Source organism: Pelecanus crispus, chromosome 12 (assembly GCF_030463565.1).
Source record: "Pelecanus crispus isolate bPelCri1 chromosome 12, bPelCri1.pri, whole genome shotgun sequence".
In the NCBI taxonomy this organism is placed as follows: Eukaryota; Metazoa; Chordata; class Aves; order Pelecaniformes; family Pelecanidae; genus Pelecanus; species Pelecanus crispus.
The window spans coordinates 20,186,441-20,208,671 of NC_134654.1; the positions used below are offsets into that span (position 1 = coordinate 20,186,441).

The 22,231-nt window shown below is 39.4% G+C and overlaps 1 protein-coding gene across 2 annotated transcripts in view; it reads right to left on the minus strand.

Moving 5' to 3' along the window:
* The window catches only part of SEC14L1 (SEC14 like lipid binding 1), a 43,015-nt gene that overhangs the window by 12,849 nt on the left and 7,935 nt on the right, over nt 1-22,231 (minus strand). The window contains exons 2-8 of one of the 2 annotated variants that reach the window (XM_075720050.1): nt 5,922-6,071; nt 5,700-5,831; nt 3,538-3,666; nt 2,474-2,708; nt 2,296-2,298; nt 1,622-1,731; nt 612-801 (exon numbers count right to left, since the gene is read on the minus strand). In XM_075720050.1, coding sequence (XP_075576165.1) covers nt 612-801; nt 1,622-1,731; nt 2,296-2,298; nt 2,474-2,708; nt 3,538-3,666; nt 5,700-5,831; nt 5,922-6,071 — 949 coding nt within the window. The remainder of the gene's footprint in view (nt 1-611; nt 802-1,621; nt 1,732-2,295; nt 2,299-2,473; nt 2,709-3,537; nt 3,667-5,699; nt 5,832-5,921; nt 6,072-22,231) is intronic. The other variant, XM_075720051.1, reaches the window with a different exon arrangement.

Genomic DNA, 22,231 nt, shown 5'->3' on the forward strand with positions numbered 1-22,231 from the left:
AAGATCAGTGCACGATAAAGCAAGTGGAGGGATAGGGGAGCGTGTCAGGCATAGCTGTCTGTGTTTTACCGATCTGGCCGTGGCTCACCATACAAAGGGAATTCAGGCAAAGCTTCTTCCCTTCTTAAATAAACCTGGTTTGTTTGATGTTTTTGCAACATCCCACTTCTCATCATTAAGCTGACTGTAATGCCAAATAAATATTCATTTATGCCATCAGCAGACTTATCCAACATCAGAAATAAGTTGATTAGAAAGATACACTTATTTACAAACACATTTTAATCACTGAAAGAGAATACTCAGCATTTGCATAACACTCTTCCAAGCATCTCAATGCACTACAGAAGTGCAATTAATAACTTTTAAGCTACTGGCAAAGCAGAGCTCTTTAGGGAGTTAAATATGTCAGCATTAGTCAGAAAGATTAGGACCTAGGAGTCTGCCTCCACCAACTAAGGAGCTGGCAACATCAATTTAAATGCATTTAGTACATAACAATGGAGAAGTTCTAACCATCTTTCCAGTCACCTCTAGTTAACATAGGGACAGCTATCACCTTTAATTCAGAGCATGAAAAGGCTGTTCAATATCCACCCTATAGAGCATACCTTTGTCATGGTGATGCCAGCCACCTGCATAGTAATCTTGGAGTACTTGAGGAGGGTTCCAGGTGTCCAGAATATAATCTACCTGGTGCTGCTTACGCCATGTCAGTGACTGGCAAAGGATCTCTCTTGCTTTATCAATGTTGAAGTCCCGGGCACGCAGGAATCTTAAAATGTGCTCATCCTTTGGGATCTATTTAAAAAAAAAAAAAAAAAAACAAACAAAAAAATAAAACACAAACCACAAAACAAAACATCAAAAAACTACCACTTGATTTTGTATTCAGGGTCCGAAACAAGAATAAAAGACAAACAACAGAAGCTGGAAAAGATGCACCTCTGCACCAATGCAAGAGGATGGTATGTAACACTGAAAGTTACTCAAGCAAATCAGTCTTTGCAACAGAAACATGAGCCCTGTCAGGTACTGCAGCTACCTTCATGTGAGGTATATAAAAATTGCATGAACTCTAATGTAATCACTTACACCCATATGGCCACACTAAGTCAGTCCAATTTAAATTAATCTAGGGACAAAAAAGACTGTTATTTCATTGCAAAGTAAAACGAAGTAGAGACAAACATGCAAATCACAAGCCACCGGAAAACCCCCAGCTTTGCTATCAGTGACTTAACTGGCCACACTGCTTTCTTTTCAGTACTGCACTTAGGGACATAGATTTGAGAATATGAGGTGTGGCCAAAACAAACAGATGTAAAAATAAGGTTATTGTAGAACCAGGCAGACTTATAAAACTGACGTTATTCCCCTGTGCTGGTTTATTGACATTCTGAGAGGCAGTCACACACACTGACTGGCAAAGTCAGCTGAACAGTCACAATGAACTTCTATTGCCACTGTATAGACTTAATTTAGGTATTCTGTTTTGATCATGGAGGGCCACTTAACAGGAACAGTTAAGCCACAGGAGGTGTGGCATGATATTTCATCAGGTCCACCTTGCATATCACACATTCTGAGATAGAGCCACAAGAGACCAACAGCAACTTACTTTGCCCTTGTGCGTCTCCTGGAGCCACTGTCTCAGTCGAATGAGGCAGCTTTCCTGCATTGGCGTCAAGTCACCCAAATAACGCTTGATGTAGTCTGCGTCTAGCTTGTCTAAAAGGAGACGTACATGTGATTAGAGTGGCCCTGAACTGACCTAGTCAAAGTAGCAAATGATCTTGTATGCTGATATCTGAGGCAGAGAAGCAGCTGCTCTGTGTTCTGTGCAGTCAGAGTTTAATAAAGTTTCTTTGCATCAGTGAAAAGATTAGCAAGGCAACATACACAGTCATCTTAATGTTAAACCAAGAAGATTAATTCTCCTTCTGCAACTAAGAAAGGAGTATAATCAGGCATTTATAAAAGCATTTTGCCAGTATGTTCAGATTTGTCAATCCACAGCACCATAGGGCTTGCTGCTTCTGGAAATACTTAAGAGAAGCTCTGATCTAAACCTCCCACTGCAAGAATTTTCTCAAATTCCCTTGTTAACAGGGGAAGGAAGATACAACAGAAGACTGTGTCCAGGGAAGCTTCAGCCCCTTCCTCCCCATTATTCCTACAGTTACACCCATCTCTGAATTTCAGGGCAAGAAGTCCGCCATCCATTTGCAATCTAATGAACAGCAAAGTGAAGAATTTTTCCACGCATATCTGATCTTCATTTACTAAAAAGACCAGCTCGTAACAGCTATCCAAGCTATCCCACATGTTACTGCTTTGCAAACCTGCACTTTAACATTGTATGTTACCAAAGAGCCAATGTGAAGATTTTTGGCTGCCCATGAGAAGCAGCACAGTGCTGAGAGCCTCTACAGTGCAAAGAATCCTAGTAAAACAAGTCAGACCACCATACCATCAGGCGTTCCTGCTGTGGGCTCTGAGGGGCTGCTTGAGGTGTTGAGGATCTCCTTATTGCTCAAGCCCTCCTTTGTGGCAGAGTCTGGTATATTAATGGCAGGTGAAACTGGTCGCCTTATGTGGGATGTGCTGCTTTCCGATTTACATGCGACAGGAGGAGTCCAACGAGGAACGAAAGTTATTCCTTCTTCCTCCAGCTGCTTCAGGTAGTATTCTATTATTTCTTTTCCCTTCAAAAAGGAAAATTTACTTCAGCTACTAAAGCCACCCATTTAGACACAGAAAGGATTGGGCTGGAAACCCATTAAGTGGTGTCGTGGTTTAGCCCCAGCCAGCAACTCAGCACCACGCAGCCGCCCGCTCACTCCCCCTGCCCCGGTGGGATGGGGGAGAGAATTGGAGGAGTAAGAGTGAGAAACTCTCCTGGGTTGAGATAAGAACAGTTTAATAATTGAAATAAAGTAAAATAGTAATGATAATAATAACAATATAATAATGATAATAATAATAATAATATACAAAGCAAGTGATGCACAGTGCAATTGCTCACCACCCGCCGACCGATACCCAGCCAGTCCCCGAGCAGCGATCGCTGCTCCCCGGCCAACCCCTCCCAGTTTCTATACTGAGCATGATGTCACATGGTATGGAATAGCCCTTTGGGCAGTTTGGATCAACTATTCTGGCTGTGCCCTCTCCCAGTTTCTTGTGCACCTGGCAGAGCATGGGAAGCTGAAAAGTCCTTGACTGTCATGAGCAGTACTTAGCAACAACTAAAACATCAGTGTGTTATCAACATTCTTCTCATTTCTAAATCTTAAAACACAGCACTATGCCTGCTACTAGGAAGAAAATTAACTCTATCCCAGCCGAAACCAGGACAAGTGGCCAGACCTCTCTAAAGTTTCCACTTGAAAATGCAGACCTACACACACATGCTGCCCCAAGCTAAGAGTAAACATCCCAGCTTTTTGAGCAGAGCAGCCTGTTACTTAGCAGCAGATACATTGTCTTTTGGTAACTTAGAGCCAGGCACCTCCTTCACGACTGCAAGCTCACCTTTTTAATATTGCTGGTGTACTGCTTCATGGCAATCTTTTCCACTGTGCTTTCGAAACCAAAAAAAGATTTTATATCCAGACTTGCTGACTGTTCAAAACAGGTCCAGTCTTCATTGTCAGGATGAACCTATTAGTTAAAAGGAGGTCATACAGTTTAGCTACTCATTTAGTAATTTTTTTTTCCTCACTATATTTTAAATGACTGTTTTATAGGTTCGCATACTCAAAAACATTCAAGTGGAATTTGCAGTCTTTTGCTTTGTTTGCAAAACACTGTTCAGAAAAGGTAACGCTAAAGAACAAAAAGCTGAGAAGCCCTCCTATAGTCTCATGGCTAGCACAGTGCATTTTTTTTCTTAACAAGAAAGGAAAGGGTCGAGAAATACCAGTGCACCAGCCAAGAGCCAAAGGACTAGCACATTTACACGATTAACACTATCTCAATCGAGATATGGGTTGTGACTGTAGTGTACTGGTGGAACAGGGTAAAATACTCCACAGTGAACTTTCTGCTGCTGCTGCAGGTTACACTGACAGACCAAGGCCAGCTAGCTTACAGACTGCAGCAAGTACAGTGTAAACATTTCTAAGCATTGCAGGCCAGACATGTTTGCAACATACATACTGCAATAGATCATTCCCTCACTGACCTACGAAGTACCTTAGTATTTTATAGACCGAAAACTATTTTACTTTGTTCTCCTATGCTAATGCCACAGAAAGAAGTATAAACTTCTCATTCAGTTAACAGCTGAATAAGCTATCTTAGGGCTCCTAACTTTCTTCTTAGCTTTGCTGAGAGATGATCCTGAAACAGAGATATTACTACTCTGAAGGAAAGCTGTTTTCTAAACTCTTTTCAGCTAAAAAAGACTTGTCTCAGGAATTTCCAGGCTGGGTTCTGAATTCGTAGTTATACAAGCATCACGGAAGGCTGGATTTCTGAGCATGCAATTTTTCTGATGCCTTAAGGTTCCCCTCCCCCTCCAAACATGCTAAAATTCACTGGGAACAGTATCAAGATGAGACAACTAGAGAAAACAAGCCATTTCCCTTCATTTGCTTCTTCTGCATTAGGGAATGGGGGGTACAAGAATAGCTTGTACAGCCTAAATAAGCACAAATCATAGTATTAACATTTAAGAATCTTCCTGTCCTTTCAAAAATTCAATTATAAAATAATTTTAATAGGCATGAACTTTTAAAAACAATTTACTCTTGAATTAAAATTCTGGTTTTGTATTCACCTACTAATTTCTTGATCAAGTAGAGCAATGGCAAGGGGAAGTGTTGTGTTTTGTACATATTTATCACATGTACTTTTCTGTATAGCATTTCCCCTGTTTAAACAGAGCTTTCACAAAAAAATGCTGGTGGAAAACTATTTTTAAATGTGCCTTGGAAATAATTGCAGAAATAATAATTAAAAAAATTATCAGATAATAGTGTCAAATGTGTTTGACATCCAGTGACCTTTTAACCACCTTCTGTACACAACAGAAAATGTTATCACCTGCACATAAAAGGAATGCTACAATACAAATAAAAAATCGGTTACGTTTGCTAGCTTTAATCTGACCTTTAACATTGATCTGAAGTTGTACTGCTATGCATGTGTGCTGTATGAGCCTATGAGTATTGGCTAAGCCATTCAGAAAAAACATGACCAGAGCATAGCAGCAAGCATGCCACCAGACTCCTCTGTATCAGAAAACATCTGCACTGAAGACCAGAACAGCCACAGTGGAAAGAATTAGGTTAATACATAGCTGACTCAAACATTTATCTAAGCTGAGCAGAAGGCAAATAAGCTACACTGAACTTGCCTTTAACAGTTCTGTCAGGGTATCATCAGCCTCACCAAGCCCTACACTATTACAGACCACAGATTTGCCTGAACAGAGCTGTCAAACACAGCAAGTTATGTTGTGCTCTACTCTCTGAGAAGACACTCAAAGCAAGAGGGTGCTAAGCTCATTTCAGTTCTTCAAGCAAGTGTGTTACATTTAACACTAACAACAATTATCACTCATGGTGGTGTGTTGGTTATTTTTTCTTGCAAGGCAAAAGCCAAGAACAACCCAACTTCTGTGTATGAGTCCTGAAATCTAAACACTGACTTAGCTCCATCTGTAGCACCGCCAAGAGCCTATTACTCACTGTGTAACAGCAGTGTTCGTTAATAATGACTCTGTTAGAGAAGGTTTCATTGTAGGCTTCTATATGCAAAGTCCTTTCTCGTCTGTTCAAAGAATTCTTCTGGACAAAGTAGACATAATCCACTCCTGCAATCTGAGGAAGATGACATAGATTCCATTATGATACAATATTTGTGTGAAAGGATATCCAGAAGTATAGAACAGGCACTTCAAACCTAATCACCTTTTTCAATAGCCGTGGTGCATCTATATCCAGCTTACAGCGCCGTTCAATCACATGGATAGCTTCATCCTCACTCTTGTATTCATTTACAGTGTCACTGGCTACAAACATAGGGATCAAAGGACACGTAGGAAACCTCCTTTCATATGCCTATAAAGATGGAAAGAGAAGAAAACAAACTACCATCACAATTAATTCCTGGGAGTGCGTGTAGAGTTCCTTCGTTGACATCACCAGCATTTGGAGGCACAATGCCTTTCAGATCTATCTTAGAAGGGATTGAGCCTTCCTGGAATCTACATTATAGCTGAAAAAAGTCACAGTGCATTCCAAACAATCCATTTATTAATATGTTCCTAATATAGCCCTTTCCAGGTAAACCAATTTTTAGAACACACGAAATACCCCATTTCTCCCCTCCCTCCAAAAAGGAAATTGTTCATTATGTACAATGACAGTCCTCTTGTCAGCAATAACAGGAAATAAGACCTTCTAGTTCTAAAATACCACAAGACAAAACAATTACATGTTGGATTAAAAAACCCCACATGCTAATTATCGGTGTTTCACCAAGCTGTCTAGAGGGTTTCCCATACAGCTCCCAAAGGTCTAATAAAAACATTTCAAAGCCTGTTTCTTAAGCTAATAGAGCTCTCAAGCTTCCTATGCACAGAGTATTCATAATTTCACTGCACAGTTTATCAGCTTACAATTTTGTCCAACAACATACAGTAAGTCTTTCCAATAAAATGAGGCCATTTCATACTTTTGAAAATTTAAACTTTTTGCAATAATGCAGAGCTAGCAATAGGTTTGATTCTGGTTAAAGAACAGTCTTGTAAATAAGTTCATCTCTTAAATACTTGACACACACAGGGAAGACAGTATTAAATCAGACACACTTGGAAAGGATGGTTAAGAATCTGGGGTCAGTAAAACAGGTAAGAGGAAAATAGGAGTTGTCCCCATTGGTAAACTTGTTGAATTTTAGTTTTAGAACCACCATGGCTGGAGGATATAAAACAACTGCTTTTGGGTTTTTTTTTTTTGTTTGGTTTTTTTCTCCCTTTTCTTTCATAGTCACTAGTGCACCTCTTTGTACTTCTCTTTCGCTTTTTTCCCTCATGGGGTGGCAGAAAAGTAACTAATTCTTTAGCCTTCTTTCCAAATTCTGAATTCTTTCATTTTTGCTATTATCAGAGCCTAGTTGGCTTTGGTGAAAAGGTAGGATTTGCAAGGTATCCCAATGCAGAAGAAAACTCCAGTAACAAAGTAAATCTGAGAGCAGAACCTGAAACAATTCTTTAAAAGAGCTAAAATATCCACTCTGCCTTTTAAATAGTCTTAACTGCTCTCAGTATAGCTGGGTTGCAGCACAAGAACAGCACCAACAGGGAGAGGGTGTGGAAGAAAACAAGCAGCAGCTGCAGAAAGTATGCAATGGTGGCACTGGAAGAGAAAAGGTCTCTTAATTCTCCCTTTATAAGAATAAAACACAGTTTGAACGCTGTGTTACTATGGTGACAGTGGTGCAATGCACTAAAACAGTGTCAGCTTTTTTCCCCCTCATATATATTTTTAAACCATTTTTGCAGCATGATTGTCCTGAGTTCATAAAGCTCCTCTGTAACATACTAGAAGTACAACCAGTGAGCAAGTATGCATGCTCCTTTTTTCAAACTTTTAATCTGTGCACAGCTGGTTTTGTTTAAATTAAGAATAGAAATAATTTCTGGTTCAGAGATGTGTGCACAATAGAAGTGACAGAGCATTAGTGTTGTAACACAATACCAAGCAGCAGGGAAAAAACCTTTCACAGCTCCAAGAGAAAGGGAGGACGGGTCCTATTAGTATGGTATAAGAAGTTTCTTATTTCTTTTATGAGGCTCTTGTTGTTCTGGACAGAAGGCCATACATTTTACAGTCATTCAAAGAATCTCTTAGCCCTCTCACTGAGTCTCAGCATTCTTTCTAAATTAATTCCTATTTTAACTATATTGACTGTTAATGTTGTCCTAGGTCAGAAAAAGTAAAGATTTCCAGAAGCAGCAGAATTAAGAAGTACTTCTGGTTTTCAGATTGCTTCATTTAATATTTTTATTGTATTTATTTGAGGTCCTTATGTTACAACAATTATTTTATAGACGGGAGAGAAGGGGAAGTAGATATCTAACATTTTTCTCGCTATTTTAAAAGTATTTTTACTTTTGGATCACAATGAGTTTTCCCCATCTGAGTAGCCTCCTCTATGCCAAGCCTTTGCAAGTCTCCTTCATTGCACATATTGATGCATTTCTCATCTTAGTCCTCAAAATGCTTCCCATTTGCCCTGCGAACACTTGCAAATTACAACATTACCTGCTCAGAAGTGTTTATTGAACTGTGAGAAAAAAATGCCCCAAAATAATTTGTTGTTCTGAACAGGAAGACTGAACTGAATGTGTTCAATTTGGAAGAGAACAAAATAATTATCTTGCCAAAAGTTGGCAAGCCCAATACTTAGAGCAACAAAGTACTTGAAGGTTTCAAAGAGATTAACAGCAACACAGGATTATTTCTTCCCTAAAGAACATGCACACAGAGTATTGAAAACTGTTCACAGTCAATTTTATTGGGCTCTTAAATTAGGCTCGTTTTATTTCTTTATGTACCCTAGCCAATATGTTCTTGTAATGCATCATTTCTCAGCACAGCCTTGTTTGAAAAAAGGTGATAATAGTAAACCCTAGCCACATCGAAATATTCAATCTGATTTAAGCATAGCGCTCTCTTCCACATGTGGCAAACGGTTCTCTTTCACACTGCAGAGTAGGAAGGAAAAAGCTGCTACAGACTATAGGATACAAAGATCTCACTTCACCATGGACCAAGACAGCACAGGAAGAAAACCTGTAATTTGTGGTACAACACAATAACAGACACATGAGTCAAAGCAGCACATGCATTGCCAAGACTGGAGCTATTAAAAGAGCATGAGAAGATTAAAGAAAGATCGAATGCTACTTTTTTCTTTTCTAATAATAGAATTGAATGGGTTTTTCTACATTATTGGGGTGTTTTGAACCAGAAATTTTGTGTCAAGTCCAGCTTTGCTGACAGGAAATAACTGAACTGCATTATCCAATATTCCTTTAGCAGTCTGATAAAGCAGAGTGTATTATAAAATGCTACACATTTTTCTGATATGATAAGTGTCTCTTTACAAATAAAATCACTAGATACTACACACCTTTCTCTCAGGGTTTCAATTGTACTATTTAGATACAATCACAAAAGACAATTAGTTCCTCAAAAGCAAAGCAACTGCAGTAATCCCAATGGACTCAATGCCAAGAGTGAAATGCTGTTGCTGTAGGACTAAATGCATCTAAGAAGGATGTTGCAAGGACATTACTTAATTTTACCATTTTCTTCTGTCACATTTTAAAAAAATACAGCATGTGGAGATTCTGATATGTAACAGAAGTAAAAAGCGCAGGTGTGCTCATCCTCAAAACTTCTGCAATTGGTGCTGGGCTTGACATGAAAAGTTGCAACACCTTTTTGGCTAAGAGAGATACCTATACACAGACCTTTCAAAAAAATTATTTTAAGCCTCCAATTCTGTTGTTCCCTAGTAATGTACTTACAATTTCCCACCAGCCTCTGGAACATTTGTGTACTCCAATATATTAGAAGCTGGTATTGTGCATCAAGAAAAACACAGTATGGTGAAGCAGCTTGAACTTCAAGTTTAATGGGCTCATTATATAAACCCCTTAACTTTCTTAATGCATGTTAAGAGTAAGAACACTGACAAGCATAATTTCAACCAAAATAGCACAGTATTAAAGCTTCTTTTCCAACTGCTTCCCTTAGCAACTTATGTTCAGAGTAGAGTCAAAATAACAGGATTTATTTTACTTTTATCTTTGCTAGTATTTCAGCTGTGTTTAAAGACATGAAAGCAATTCAAAAGTGAGACTATTTTAAACCTATTGCATACCCATTTTTCATACCCAAGGGAATTATACTTGCTGCTGCCGCCCTTAGATTTTGGGATTCTAATATTGGCAGTAACGGGATCCTTTCAAAATAACACCTTTAGAACATGATTTAGGTATGACCCCAACCCAATTTTCAGGAGGACCAAAGACTCTGTTGTGGCTTTTTGCTTCTCAAACCACGCCTAGGGCTAGTAAAATACCTTGATAATCGGCATGTGCTCAGTCCTCAGTGGAGAAAGTCAGTAATTTATGCAAGTAAATTACTCAGCTTCTCTAGCCAGATTAATAAATTCCCAATCTCCTGCCTTAAAGGAAAGGAATTGTTCAGTATTTCCATTAGATGACTCAAAACTAATTTCTATGCTTACAAGAAGAAAAAAGATCTGACAAAACTTGCAAGCAATCTTAACACTGTGCTGTTATAGTAGCTGAATCCTCCAAATAGAACTGGTGAAATAAGTAGGAATTTTAGTCACCAATCAGAAAGTGAAGCACATCAAGTGCTTTCTTAATAGATAATTGCATGAAACAAGCAGTGAGGATGTTTTATCTTTTAGATGTTTTCTGTTCAAAACTGCTAGAACAGTAACCTTCTAAAGAGTAGCACAACATTCTCCAAGGGCACCTCAAGAGAGCACATGAAGAGATTCATCCTGGCAATCCAGGATGTGTGTGCCACATGAAAACTTTTAATTTGTCTGCAATACCTGACCATGTTTGGGTACTAATTTGCAAGTGCATACCAACATTCACCATGCTTTCCTATCCACTTCGAGTATGTGGAACTTCTGAATTATTCCTAAACACACAAGAAACAAGAAGGGTCACTCAAGCAGGATGCTGCCCTAGCTTGACAGGCTGCATTCCAGCAGCTTCATCATTCTTGCATATCACTATATGCCCTTCCTCTCCCTGCATTAGAGCACTGTAGATCAATAGGAAAAACATTAACTCATGGGAGACCAACCAAGAGGTTTCAAATTCTTGGCAGCTACATTTGGAAAGAAACAATTCTGGATTAATTCTCACAAATCAGCAAATACCTTCTCATCCCCCATCTACTGCTGTTCATAGCTCTTTGCCATTCTCTTTATAACACATACATATGTTTAAAAATCATTATACTTTGTAAAGAAGTGTGTCTCAGTGCCAGCGTATCTCATGCATGTTAGTTCACATGTTGGTAATCAGCTTGAGGGTGTGTATGTGGAAGAAAGCAGATGGTTAGAGCAGATATACCTCAAAAAGCTCTAGAAATATTTTTTTGGTAAGGTAGCATTCCCAGGCACCAGGAAGGGGGAAGCAAACTGGACTGCAGCTTGGGAAACAAAAAGCATCTTTAATATGCAGGTAATCAGTTTTTTGGAAAGGAACATTTCTGTGAAGTCAGTTCTGGAAGGACAAACAGGCCTCTAAAACCTTCACTGCTACAAGCCAAACCCCTGCCACCATGCAAGCAGCACAGTCAAACTTTGCTTTTTTGCAGGTAACTTCCCCCACCAGTACGGCTCTCCACAGCAGCCCTTCTTCAAAGTAGGCTTAACTGTTTTTTTTCTCCACTGTGTTTTCACTTCGTTAAATGTTCTCTTTTAGAAAGAGAGAAGTTATTTTCTTATTGCTGGGAAACAAACACTGCTTGGCAGTGACTCCGTACTAAGAACTCTCGCTCTCTGGAAAAGACCAAGAAGGCTTTAGTTACACAAGACTACAAATGAGGCTTATAGGGACTACAGACAACCCACCCACCATGAAAGAGGGAGATTCAGACCTATGAATGAATGGCTGTATATCATCCGAAACACAAAAATTTTCTATATGCACATTTCTGGTCCTTGACAAATATGAGGTAGTTTAACCAACCTTATTTTTCACTTTTCTGTAAATCTTGGCTCAGTCCATACCATCGAGATATGACTAGTCAGATTTTCAAAGTACTGAGATGATGATCCACTGCACAATTGGTATTTGTAAAAGTGGATATTACATGCAAGAGGACCTTCCCTACTGATTCTACTTTTCTAACAGAGTAGAGAACACTATGACTTTAAGACGGGGGGAAAAAAAGAGAGTTTAAACTTTCCATTGCAATTTCTACTAAAAGAAAGTGTTTTAAAAAAATCAAATTAGAACTAGAACACAACACAATCCTCCCAAGCTCTTCCAGCAAGATTCACCAATGGTTAACCTGCTAGCTATCACAGCAAGATCAACAAAATGCCTGCATAACAACTTATCACTGAACTGGATTTAAGCAATGAGAAAGTACCTCAGGAAACACCTTGTGTGGAATACCTTTGTCTGAATTAAAAATTACAATCCTTCACCTGAACAAGAGCTACTTCAACGATTTTAAAAATCAAGACAAATTAAGTAGGCAGCAAGTGTCCATTAAAAAGGAAGGTTGTGTTCCATCTTGTTTGGTGAAAAAAAATAAACCAAATCCCAATACCCCACATTTGAATATATCTTCATTTTAATATACTGGAAGGCAAAAAACTCTTCCACTCTATGAAGAGCAGAATTTCACTGAAGAGAAGAAAATCCAGCCTTTACAAACCGAGCTATACTTGAGAAGGGTGTGAATAGCAGAGAAGAACTGGCAGAACATTCAATCTGACAGCCATGCAGATGGCTCTGAGGGGACAGCTGCATTGTGTGGTGGGATGTATTCTGGTGAATCTCTTAAAATGAGAACTGACTTTCACCTGGCAAATGCGAGTAGCCCCTTACCCTAAACTACAGGCAAAAAATTGCACAACAAATTTCCTTTCTCCCCATCACATTTTACCACCGGCAACAGCATCTTGATCTTATTTTACCTTGCCCCTCTTCTGTTCTCCCTCCATTACAGTCCAAAAGCATTTTACCCTGTTGTGGCACGAGTCACTCAGGATCAGGAGACTTCACCCTCCGTTCCCTGGTACAAGATGAAATTCGGCCTCTTAAGCATTAATGACGACTATTAAGTATATCCAAGATAAAATAAATAACCCTTCTATAAGTTACATGGAAAAATCAATACGACAAGTCAATATCAGTAAGACAAGCATTCTGCTTCAGTTTAAGAGGCTAAAAAGTTCTTGTTTACCACACAAGTGTATAAAGCATTATTGACCTCGGACTTTCTGATTAAATGATCATTAGTGTATTTAAAGTGTAAGCTTACAGCACTGGGAACAAGGAGTGCCTGCACTGCTCACATACAGCCTACCAAAGTGAAGTGTTCCCAAGTCATTGCCCCAGAAGGCCCAACTGCTTCTACTTTGCAGAAATACACCCCAGCTTTAAAGTTTCATAAAGATGGAGCTAGGCTAAAATTTTCATAAAGGGGGCTGTTAAAGTTTTATATAATTATGCATCAAATCCTTGAACTACAATAGCTTTCTAGTGTTTGAAGTTTTAATTTTTTGTGGTTTTTAATATAGACCACAAAAATACACATTATTATACAAATTAAGACAAGTCCTAACCAAATCTACTCTGCACAGATTCTGTTCATGAATTCTAATTGAAGGCTAATTAATTTCTCAAACGGTGAGAAACACAAGGTTGAAAAACGATCTCTGATGTTCTCCAATGCAGTAAACAGACCTTTCAGGTAGAGTATCTGGGAAGAAAAATTGTCAGTGGTTCAAGAACTTTCTGCAGCACAATATTCAGATTTTTATAATGCTGTATTTATGATATTGCACTGAAGTGGTGCTCAAATTTATAGCCCAGGTCTACATCTCTTATATTCAGAAGATCAAGGGCTCAACTAATTCAAGAGAGTAACAAACTGAATCAGTCATGACCACGCAGACATTACTGGATCCTGAACAGGTCTCAAAGTATTCCCTGTGCTTCAAACACCCACAGCAACCTGTGCTCTAAGCACCCATACAACCCTACAAGCACTGAAGATCACTACAGAAACCGTTTCATTAGCATCACCAGGGCTTCACTTGATCTTGTTAGAGTATGATGTGCTAAGATGACTTGCTGTTTACAGTATCCTTGTCTCTAGAAAAGGATTTGAAGCCAGTCAAGCCAGTAAATTAAGCTCTCTCAGCTTGCCTCTCCTTTTGTGGAATGGAAATGAAATTCCTGAGAAATTCTCCAGGAAACCAGGAGCTGAGGGTAATGAAACCAACTATAAGCAGAGGCGGACAAGAAAACATTTCTTTCTCTGGAATTCACCAAAGCCATGAAATTCTTGCCACTGACAGCTCCTCTGTCAAGAGTTCTCTCCATGAAAGAAAAGTTTTAGTTCGGTGTACAGAACAGCATAATCCCTACTCCCCCTCGTGATCTGTTGATGCTCATACTTGTTTAAAGGGGTCCTCTTGATTTAATCAGGTTTCATTGAAAAGGATTTCAGATCCTACACTGCTATGAATGACCCTCTTATACCTTGCAAATGTCCACACAGAGAGAGGAAGGGAGCATGAGAAAAGACATTTATTCTAATACATTTAAATTCTCCTCTTAGCTTAACTATAGAAAGCCTTAGGTTTCAATACTTTGTATGAAGAAGAGAGCAGGACTGTTCTGTCCATTTTTACATTTAGATGTATTAGAAGCCCATAGTACTTTAAAGCTAACTAAGTATCCAGTTATGTTTCTTGCACATTTCAAATACACCCTGCTGCTAGATGGTATGAAAAGAGCTAATGAAAATCTGTTAAACTAATCTTGTGGATGTCACCACAGAATAAACAATACATATTTGTTCTACCAAACAGGTTAACAGGCCTGCCACATGCAAAGCAGGCACAGCAATTTGCTGCTCAAATCCTACAATCACAGCAAGAAAGCTTCTGACCTTCACATCCATACTGCAAATTCCTGCAACAGAAAGCATCTGAAAGCAATGAGGACATTGCCCACAACCATTACAAAACAACACAGTATACAGACTAAACTCAAATTCAATAGCTACTTCATAATGTTTATGAAGAGCTTTCATTCAATAAATTAAAAATCTCTATGGAGTCAGGAAACAGCACAGAAACTATTCTTGTGCTTTACCTCAAATAAGTTACTGTAGCCGAGACCACAAAAATTTGGAGACAAATTTTTGTTTGCTTCTGGATCACCATCACTCCAAACAGCACTTACCCCCCGTCACCCAAAACATGTACGGGATGTACACAGGGGAAGCAAAACCATCTTTCAGAACAGAGACCCTATGGCTTTTGACAAGGAACAAAGCTCTAATATGCCTAGCAGGCAGTATCAACACATATCTCCATGCACCTCTGCTGTAGACACAGTCCAGGCTACTTCTCACTTACTGAAGCCCTTTGAAGTCTTCTGCAGTGTAAAAGGAACAGCTTCATGTTAAATTTCAGGCATAACAATAGTTTATACACACCGCCAACCACAAAAATCATGAAACACCACTGAAATAGTATTATAAATGAAACTGTATGCTCAATAGCTCGCAGTTAGAGTGCTGCTTACACCACACATCACATACCACCCCGGGTTTCTGACAACAGGACCTTTTTCATGCGTTAACAGTGCTACAAAGCACCTTCAAGTGAATGTAATAGCACTAACACACAAACATTGCCATTTCTGTTCATCTCTAATTCAGGCAGCATTTCCATGGTTACAGTGTTGATCCCTGTTGGCTTTAACTACACTCCAGATACAGACCAAATGCATAGCTTGGCATTTTAAAGAGCCCTAATCATTACCCTGCAGGCTAGTTCTTGCAAACTAGCTTTGAGTCTCTCTGAGGTGTAACGGACTAAAATATGCTACAGTGCCGCCTGAAAACTTAGCAAGCCAGAGCAAGGAGTTACTGAGGGACAGGAAGGTCTGAAGCAAACTTCCTCTGTATAGGAGCATAAATGCGTAAGCTACAGAGCTAGCAAAGCTCAGTATCCAATGTTTTCAAGCATGAATAAAGTTACTTTAGTATTTTAATATTTCATTAAACTAATTTAGACCTTATAAATAAAGCAGGAGATTCAAAACAGGCTATGAAACACCCTTCCAGATAAGTGGAATTTTACTGGTAATTCACTCTTGAGTTATGCAATTCTGGTAACCAACTTACCAGACCAAGCAAAGAGATTCTGCTTTCCTGCACCGGAAGAAATAGCCAGAAACAGAAACCTCTATTCTCATGAGGAATGTGACCAGTCAAGCCACCCACATACCTTCTGTCTACACAGATCACAACTTTATCCCCCCTCAGCGTACCCTTCCTGCACAGATACTATTCAATAGCTGGGCATTTTCATTTCAGAAGAGCGGTCACATAGAGAAGCTTTACTAGCAAAATTATAGTGGCCTGACTGTTGCATACAGCAGCACGTAATGAAACGTAAAGAGCAGGGGACTGGCTCTTAACCACCTAAGAACCATTTTGCTACATGCAGAGACACAGTCTTCTCTCAGATAAAAAGTAAACTCTTCAATGATTTAATGAAACTTTATTCAAGCTTTCAGTGGTAAAGGTATACTGATTCAGCAGGCAAAACAGTTTGGGGATAAAGAATCTGACCTGAAGACAAAGGCTAGCATTCCATCTTTTATCTGCAAAAGATGATCTTTAATAACCACAGGCATGCCTCAACGGTACTTTAATTGGAAGAGTGGTTTCTTTAAAACAGATACAAGTCATTTGTGGTTTGCTTAAATAAATTTGCACAGCTGGAACTGTGTAATACTTGATTCTCTGTGTGGGAGCCTGAATGCCCATCTTCAGAGAAGAAATGAATCGCCAGGGTGGGATTTGATGAGAAAGTGGATAGGCAGGGTAAGAGTTTAAGAGTTACACCTGCTTGCTTCCCAGACACTCACAAGAAGATCATTAATTCTTTTCCTCCCTTCAGGAAGTCCAGAGAGCCCCAAAGAGCCCAAGGCATAGTGCCACTTTGAGCAAGGCCAACTTCAGTTGCAGCCTCTGCATAATCTTGAAACATGAATTTCTAAAACAAGAAGCTAAAATAGAAAAGTTGGGCAAGTACCACTCCTTCCTCAAGAAAAAAGGACAGAAAACCCAAACATGCTGAATGTAAATAAAATAATTTTAACCTTCCTTTCCTTTGGAGTAAACTGGGAAAGCCTGATCACTCAGGTTGGGCTGGCTTGTGACTGGAAGACCAGTATCAAATTGCTGGTTAGAAAAAAACCCAACCAACAATGCTCTGGTCTAGGTTGAAGGTGGAACATCAAAGACAGACTTTATAGCTATGCTGCTGTAAGTTGCTCTTCAGTATACACATACCTTAGCTGACTTAGTGGGGCCAACAGCTCTATCAGATTGACTTGCAATTTCACTTTAACTTGTTTATATTAAATGCATGTGCAAAACTATTCTACAGAGGAAATGAGTGTTTGCTCTGCCTGTGTTCCAAGCAAGACAGATGGAAATCAGTTCTGGCCCAGAAGCCACGTAGCACTGAGCACAACACTTTGTTTGACAGAATATGCCCTGCAATTAGAGTCAACTTCAGTAGTTTCTAGGATAGGAAACTTGGCTTCTGACCCCAATTGCACAGGACATGACTGTTCTGGCTCAAGGTTAAAGTACCATGGAGAAGAGGCTGACCTCCAAAAAAGCATCACAGTAAAGGCTGGCAACAGGCCAGTGAAAGCTTAAATGCTTGGAAACCAACATGTGATTACTGGGGAATGCAAGCTATTCTCAAGCACTTCCTATTTCTCTGCAACAATGGTAATATACAAACCTTTACACAACACAGGAACAGGTCTTTCTTTGAAATTTTTAAGATACACATATCAAAATGACTGTAAACCATTAGGCTTGTCTTACCATTGCATGTAAATAAACATTGCTTGTCTTACAGCAGCTGAACAATGACAACTGTGTTCTGCATTGCTAACAGGCATCTCACAAATGCACAGTATACTGTCACACTGAAAGCAGAATTTGGTTACTTAGCTTCCCCATTCCTTTCCAGTTAACAAAATTGCAGGTCTGGTTCCTCTGCAGTCAGTTTTACTTTAAAATTCAGCTACAATCCTACTGTGTCCACTGAGGATCTATTTTTGGAACAGTCAAATATTCCTTACTGCTCTACTGCTCCATGCTTAAGTCTCACTTTTATAGTCCTACAGTTGGTATTTGTCACTTTTTTGGTCTTGGAATCACAGACACTCTCAATAAGCAGGTCTGTTAAAATATGTTTAACACCTGGCATATGTTAGGGTATTTTAAATAAAATTATTACTGTGTAGACAAAATCTAATTTATGAGCGGGGGAGGAAAGGATGACTACAGCATTGATACAGTATAGGCTCAGAATTCCTCATTATACCATTGTCTGAAAGGTTAAAGACTTGTACTACCACAAAAAACAAAGTCTCCTGATCTCCATCCAGATCAACCCCCCCCCCCCCCACGAAGGTTCAGTGAAACAGGTTTGACTTCATTGTCCCAGGCTGCACCCACCAGGTTTTAATTTGGCCCAGAGGCAACTGGCCTCTAAGCACTGCAAGTGATTTCACTCTACCAAGAGTATAATCAGTACAGTAAAGAAAGCTTTGCCAAAAGGGCAAGAATTCAAGATAAGTGGCATGGCTCAACCTTAAAGGTCTCGGTTTGGCTTCTGGACCAGCAAAATACCAGCTTCCAGGTAGAGAGCAGCTGTACTCTATTAAGCAAACCAATTAAAATTTATTAAGTACATTAGTTAAATTTTGACCATTCACTAATGTCAATGGCATGTCATCAAAATGCGGCATGTCATCAAAATGCAGCATGATAGGGTTTGGGGCTTGCATACAATTTACCTCTTAAGCTGGGAAGTTAAATGTAACATTTAAAAAAAATCTTAACCTTACATACATGTCTGATATATCAGGAGATGCTCAAAAAGGTTAGACATCAATAGTGGAAGATCAACAGTACAGAACAACAGCAGTTCCTCATATGGAATCATAAACTATAAAACAGACTAAGACTCATCACCATGAAAAAGAATAATTTAAAAACTGAGGGAGGTATCTTACAGATCTAACAGGGCAAGCAGCACGAAGAACGCGAGTAGGGTTTTATTGCCTCTTCCAACACAAGGAGCAGGTGGTGTGAAGCTGAGCAAGCAAGAGCCAGGCTGTAGGTAAAGGATACATCTCTTGACAGAGAGTGTCATGAAGCACAAACTCCTGCTGGAGGGTGTCACGATAGAGTTCGCTTGGCTCCAGAAAGGAATTGGGCAGGCACAAGAAAGAAACCACATGCAGTGCTATTATAGACAACGGGCACATTCTGGACCAGAAGGACTGTCAAGACACATCGCTGTAGGATGGAAGAGTATCCCGAGAGAGTGTTACCATATGTTTATACCGTTCTTATCCTCTTCCCTACAGACAGATACTGCCCTTGGCCACTGCCAGATACACAGCGCACTAGCTAGATAGGCCTTATGGTGACTGTGGTTCTCCTTTAGAGACAGAATACAATCCTTCTCCCCACATCCAAACACATCATTAAGATATCAATAACCAAGAAATACCACTGCTAGGTGCATCATTGGCATGTTAAGGTGGTACAGCTTCTGCACCTCTGAATCTGCTCCCCAATAAAATACAAACGGAAAGATATCACCTAGTTTCAAAAAAATAAACCAATTAAAAAAAAGAACAGTCAAGACTCCTTTGATTCTTTTCTAAAAAGCAATTAAAATCTTAGATTATAGATCAGCAGTTCTTTGTTCTTTACCCTCCTTTACAGCAAAGAAAGGCAAACAAAAGCAAGAATCAGTTTAGTCAACACAGAACAAACAAGTTCAAGTGAAATTGCTTTAAATCCTGTTCATTACAACATCAGTGGCTACACCATGCAGACCATGAAACACTTCAATAGAAACAAGTAATTTCATAGAGCCATGCATTCAGTAATGAAGAATTTATCCACAGGCCAATGAATTGCACAGCAAAGAGAGAGTTTTGCAAATTAAGTAGTATAATTTACACACTGAATGAAATAGCCAGAAAAATGTCCTCTGGAAAGGATTCCGCTGACTGATGTTCCTGAACTGGATTTAATGTCTATGGCATTCACATTTTACACTAAATGAAGAGACACAATGCACTCGAGAAAGGAAGTTCTCTCATCAGGAAACTAGCTGTTCCCCTTCTGTTGTGGCATAAACAAACATAAATGACACACTGCCATCCTGACCACCAGAGAAATATTCATTTTCAGAAAATGAGATGTATTATTATCAAAGCAATATGATATAATATTACAGCAGCAGTAGGCAAGCAGAAAGTTATCAGTCACAGAAAGGCTGAAATATTAAGAGGTTTGCAATATAGTGTTCAACTGTTACACAGACTGATCTGCATATATTCCAGAAAACCCACCTATACTAAAGTTTTGAGAATAGAAATAACATCAGAATGAAAACAGTTGTAATTATTCAACAAGTAATCCAAAACATACATAACCCTACCAATTTAGATATTTAACTTCAGAAATCTGACCATGACAAAGTCTTGAAATGCTGAGAACCCAAATGTATATAATTACAAATTAAAAGTTTAAATAAAAAATCATTATTAATACAAAAGGGTAGCTTCTCTTTGCTCCCATCCATGATCCCTCTGCTGTCACCAGAGTTAAAGCTGTTAAGTTCCAAGAGCCCTATGATATTTTTATTTTCAAACTTACTGAAGTCCCCAAACCTTATCATAAAGGAAAACCCAAGAAGAATCCAAGACAGAAAATGTTCGAATCTGAAGTTTCATACATGAATACAAAGCAAGAAAACCAACCAGTCAGCTCACACGCTACCCCATTACATCATACAAAATACTTTTTTAATTTTTATTTTTCTAAGGTAAGGACAGATTCCCCTTTATGCCAAAGCAACTCATAGAATCCGCAACTCCAAGCCATTAAGCACAACTTGCAAATACTTTGCACTGTTAAATAATACCAGGCCTGAAGACTGCTGAATCAAGTTTCTAATGGCCCCATCATTTACTGTTACAGCAACGGGCTTCAGCATTTTTCAAACTGCAGATCCCTAATTATTTCCCCATGGAATCAAGGGCTCCTGCAGTGCAACATGTACCAACAAATGCCCTGCTGACTTTGACTTCCTCGCTTTTTCTTGTGGCCAGCTGCCATCAGCTCCCTAACAGTGTGTGTGTGTGGGGGGGGGACACGACGACAAGCCCCTGCCCCCACAGGGGTGCTCATCAGCTTTAAATGAGCCTGGTGAGGAAATCAGGCTGACAATGTTTTGTTGGTGGGGTTTGTTTTTTTTTTCCCCCCCTCCAAGACAGAGCAAGCTGGAACACCAACTTAGGTGTAATGGGAAACCACATATTCAGTTATGTTTCTCTGACCCTTAGAAGACACAGCCCACGAACCACAAGCTGAAAACCTCAGGACTGGGCAGAAATCAGTATTACTTGAGCAAGAGCATTGCAGAGAAAAGCCAAGACCTTGGGACCTGATCTCAAATTTTGATGGCTCGTTGCTTGCTTGCACAACACTGGCCCACGCTGCAGCGGAGCCCAGATGATGCCAGACAGCCCTTCCAACACGGGCTTTCCAGCCATGTTGCCACCTTATCTTCCACCAGCATGAGTTCTTGGCACCTCAAACATCACTGACTGATTACAACTGAAGCAAGCTGCATGCAAATTGACTGTGAGAAAGCCAAATTATTAAATTACCTGTAATAGGCCCTACTTAAGGTTTTACCTGAGCTGCTAACCTGGCCTGTCTTAACTATATCATAAAAATGAGATAAAGAGTTAATAATTCAGCTTAACAGCCTAGTTCTTAATTTAGGATATATACACAGTAGTTTTAAACTACATGAAAAATTTGAAGACAAATTCACTTGGGAGAAAAGAAAATAGACCATTTAAGACTAACCTGTAATTAATTTTAACTGGAGCTAATTAACAGATCTTGCAAATTCTCAGAAGATTCACTCCATATTCAGAATGCAACAGTTTTAAGATCACATCACCACCCTCCTTCCAGAAAACCTATTGAACTCAAGTGAAGTGCAAAGCAAAACCAATCTTGGTTATGAAAATTACAATGAACGCTCCTCAATTCTGTGGTCCAAAATTTGGACTCTGATTGAATGTGCTTTATGGAGAGTCCTCAGGGGTTGCTTCCAATTCCTCAGGCTCTCCTTCTACTACTCCCTGTTTCATGGTGTGCTTGCTTCCTAAAAGCACAGCAGCTGAAACACTCTGCTGTAAGACAGCAGTAAGAGCTCCACAGAAACAGGAAACACGTATTGCTCGTGCTGGAGTTGCACGTAGCTGGCCATACCATACGGAAACACCTTATCTACGTCTGCAGCCAACATCTCTGATCTCTAAGCAGCC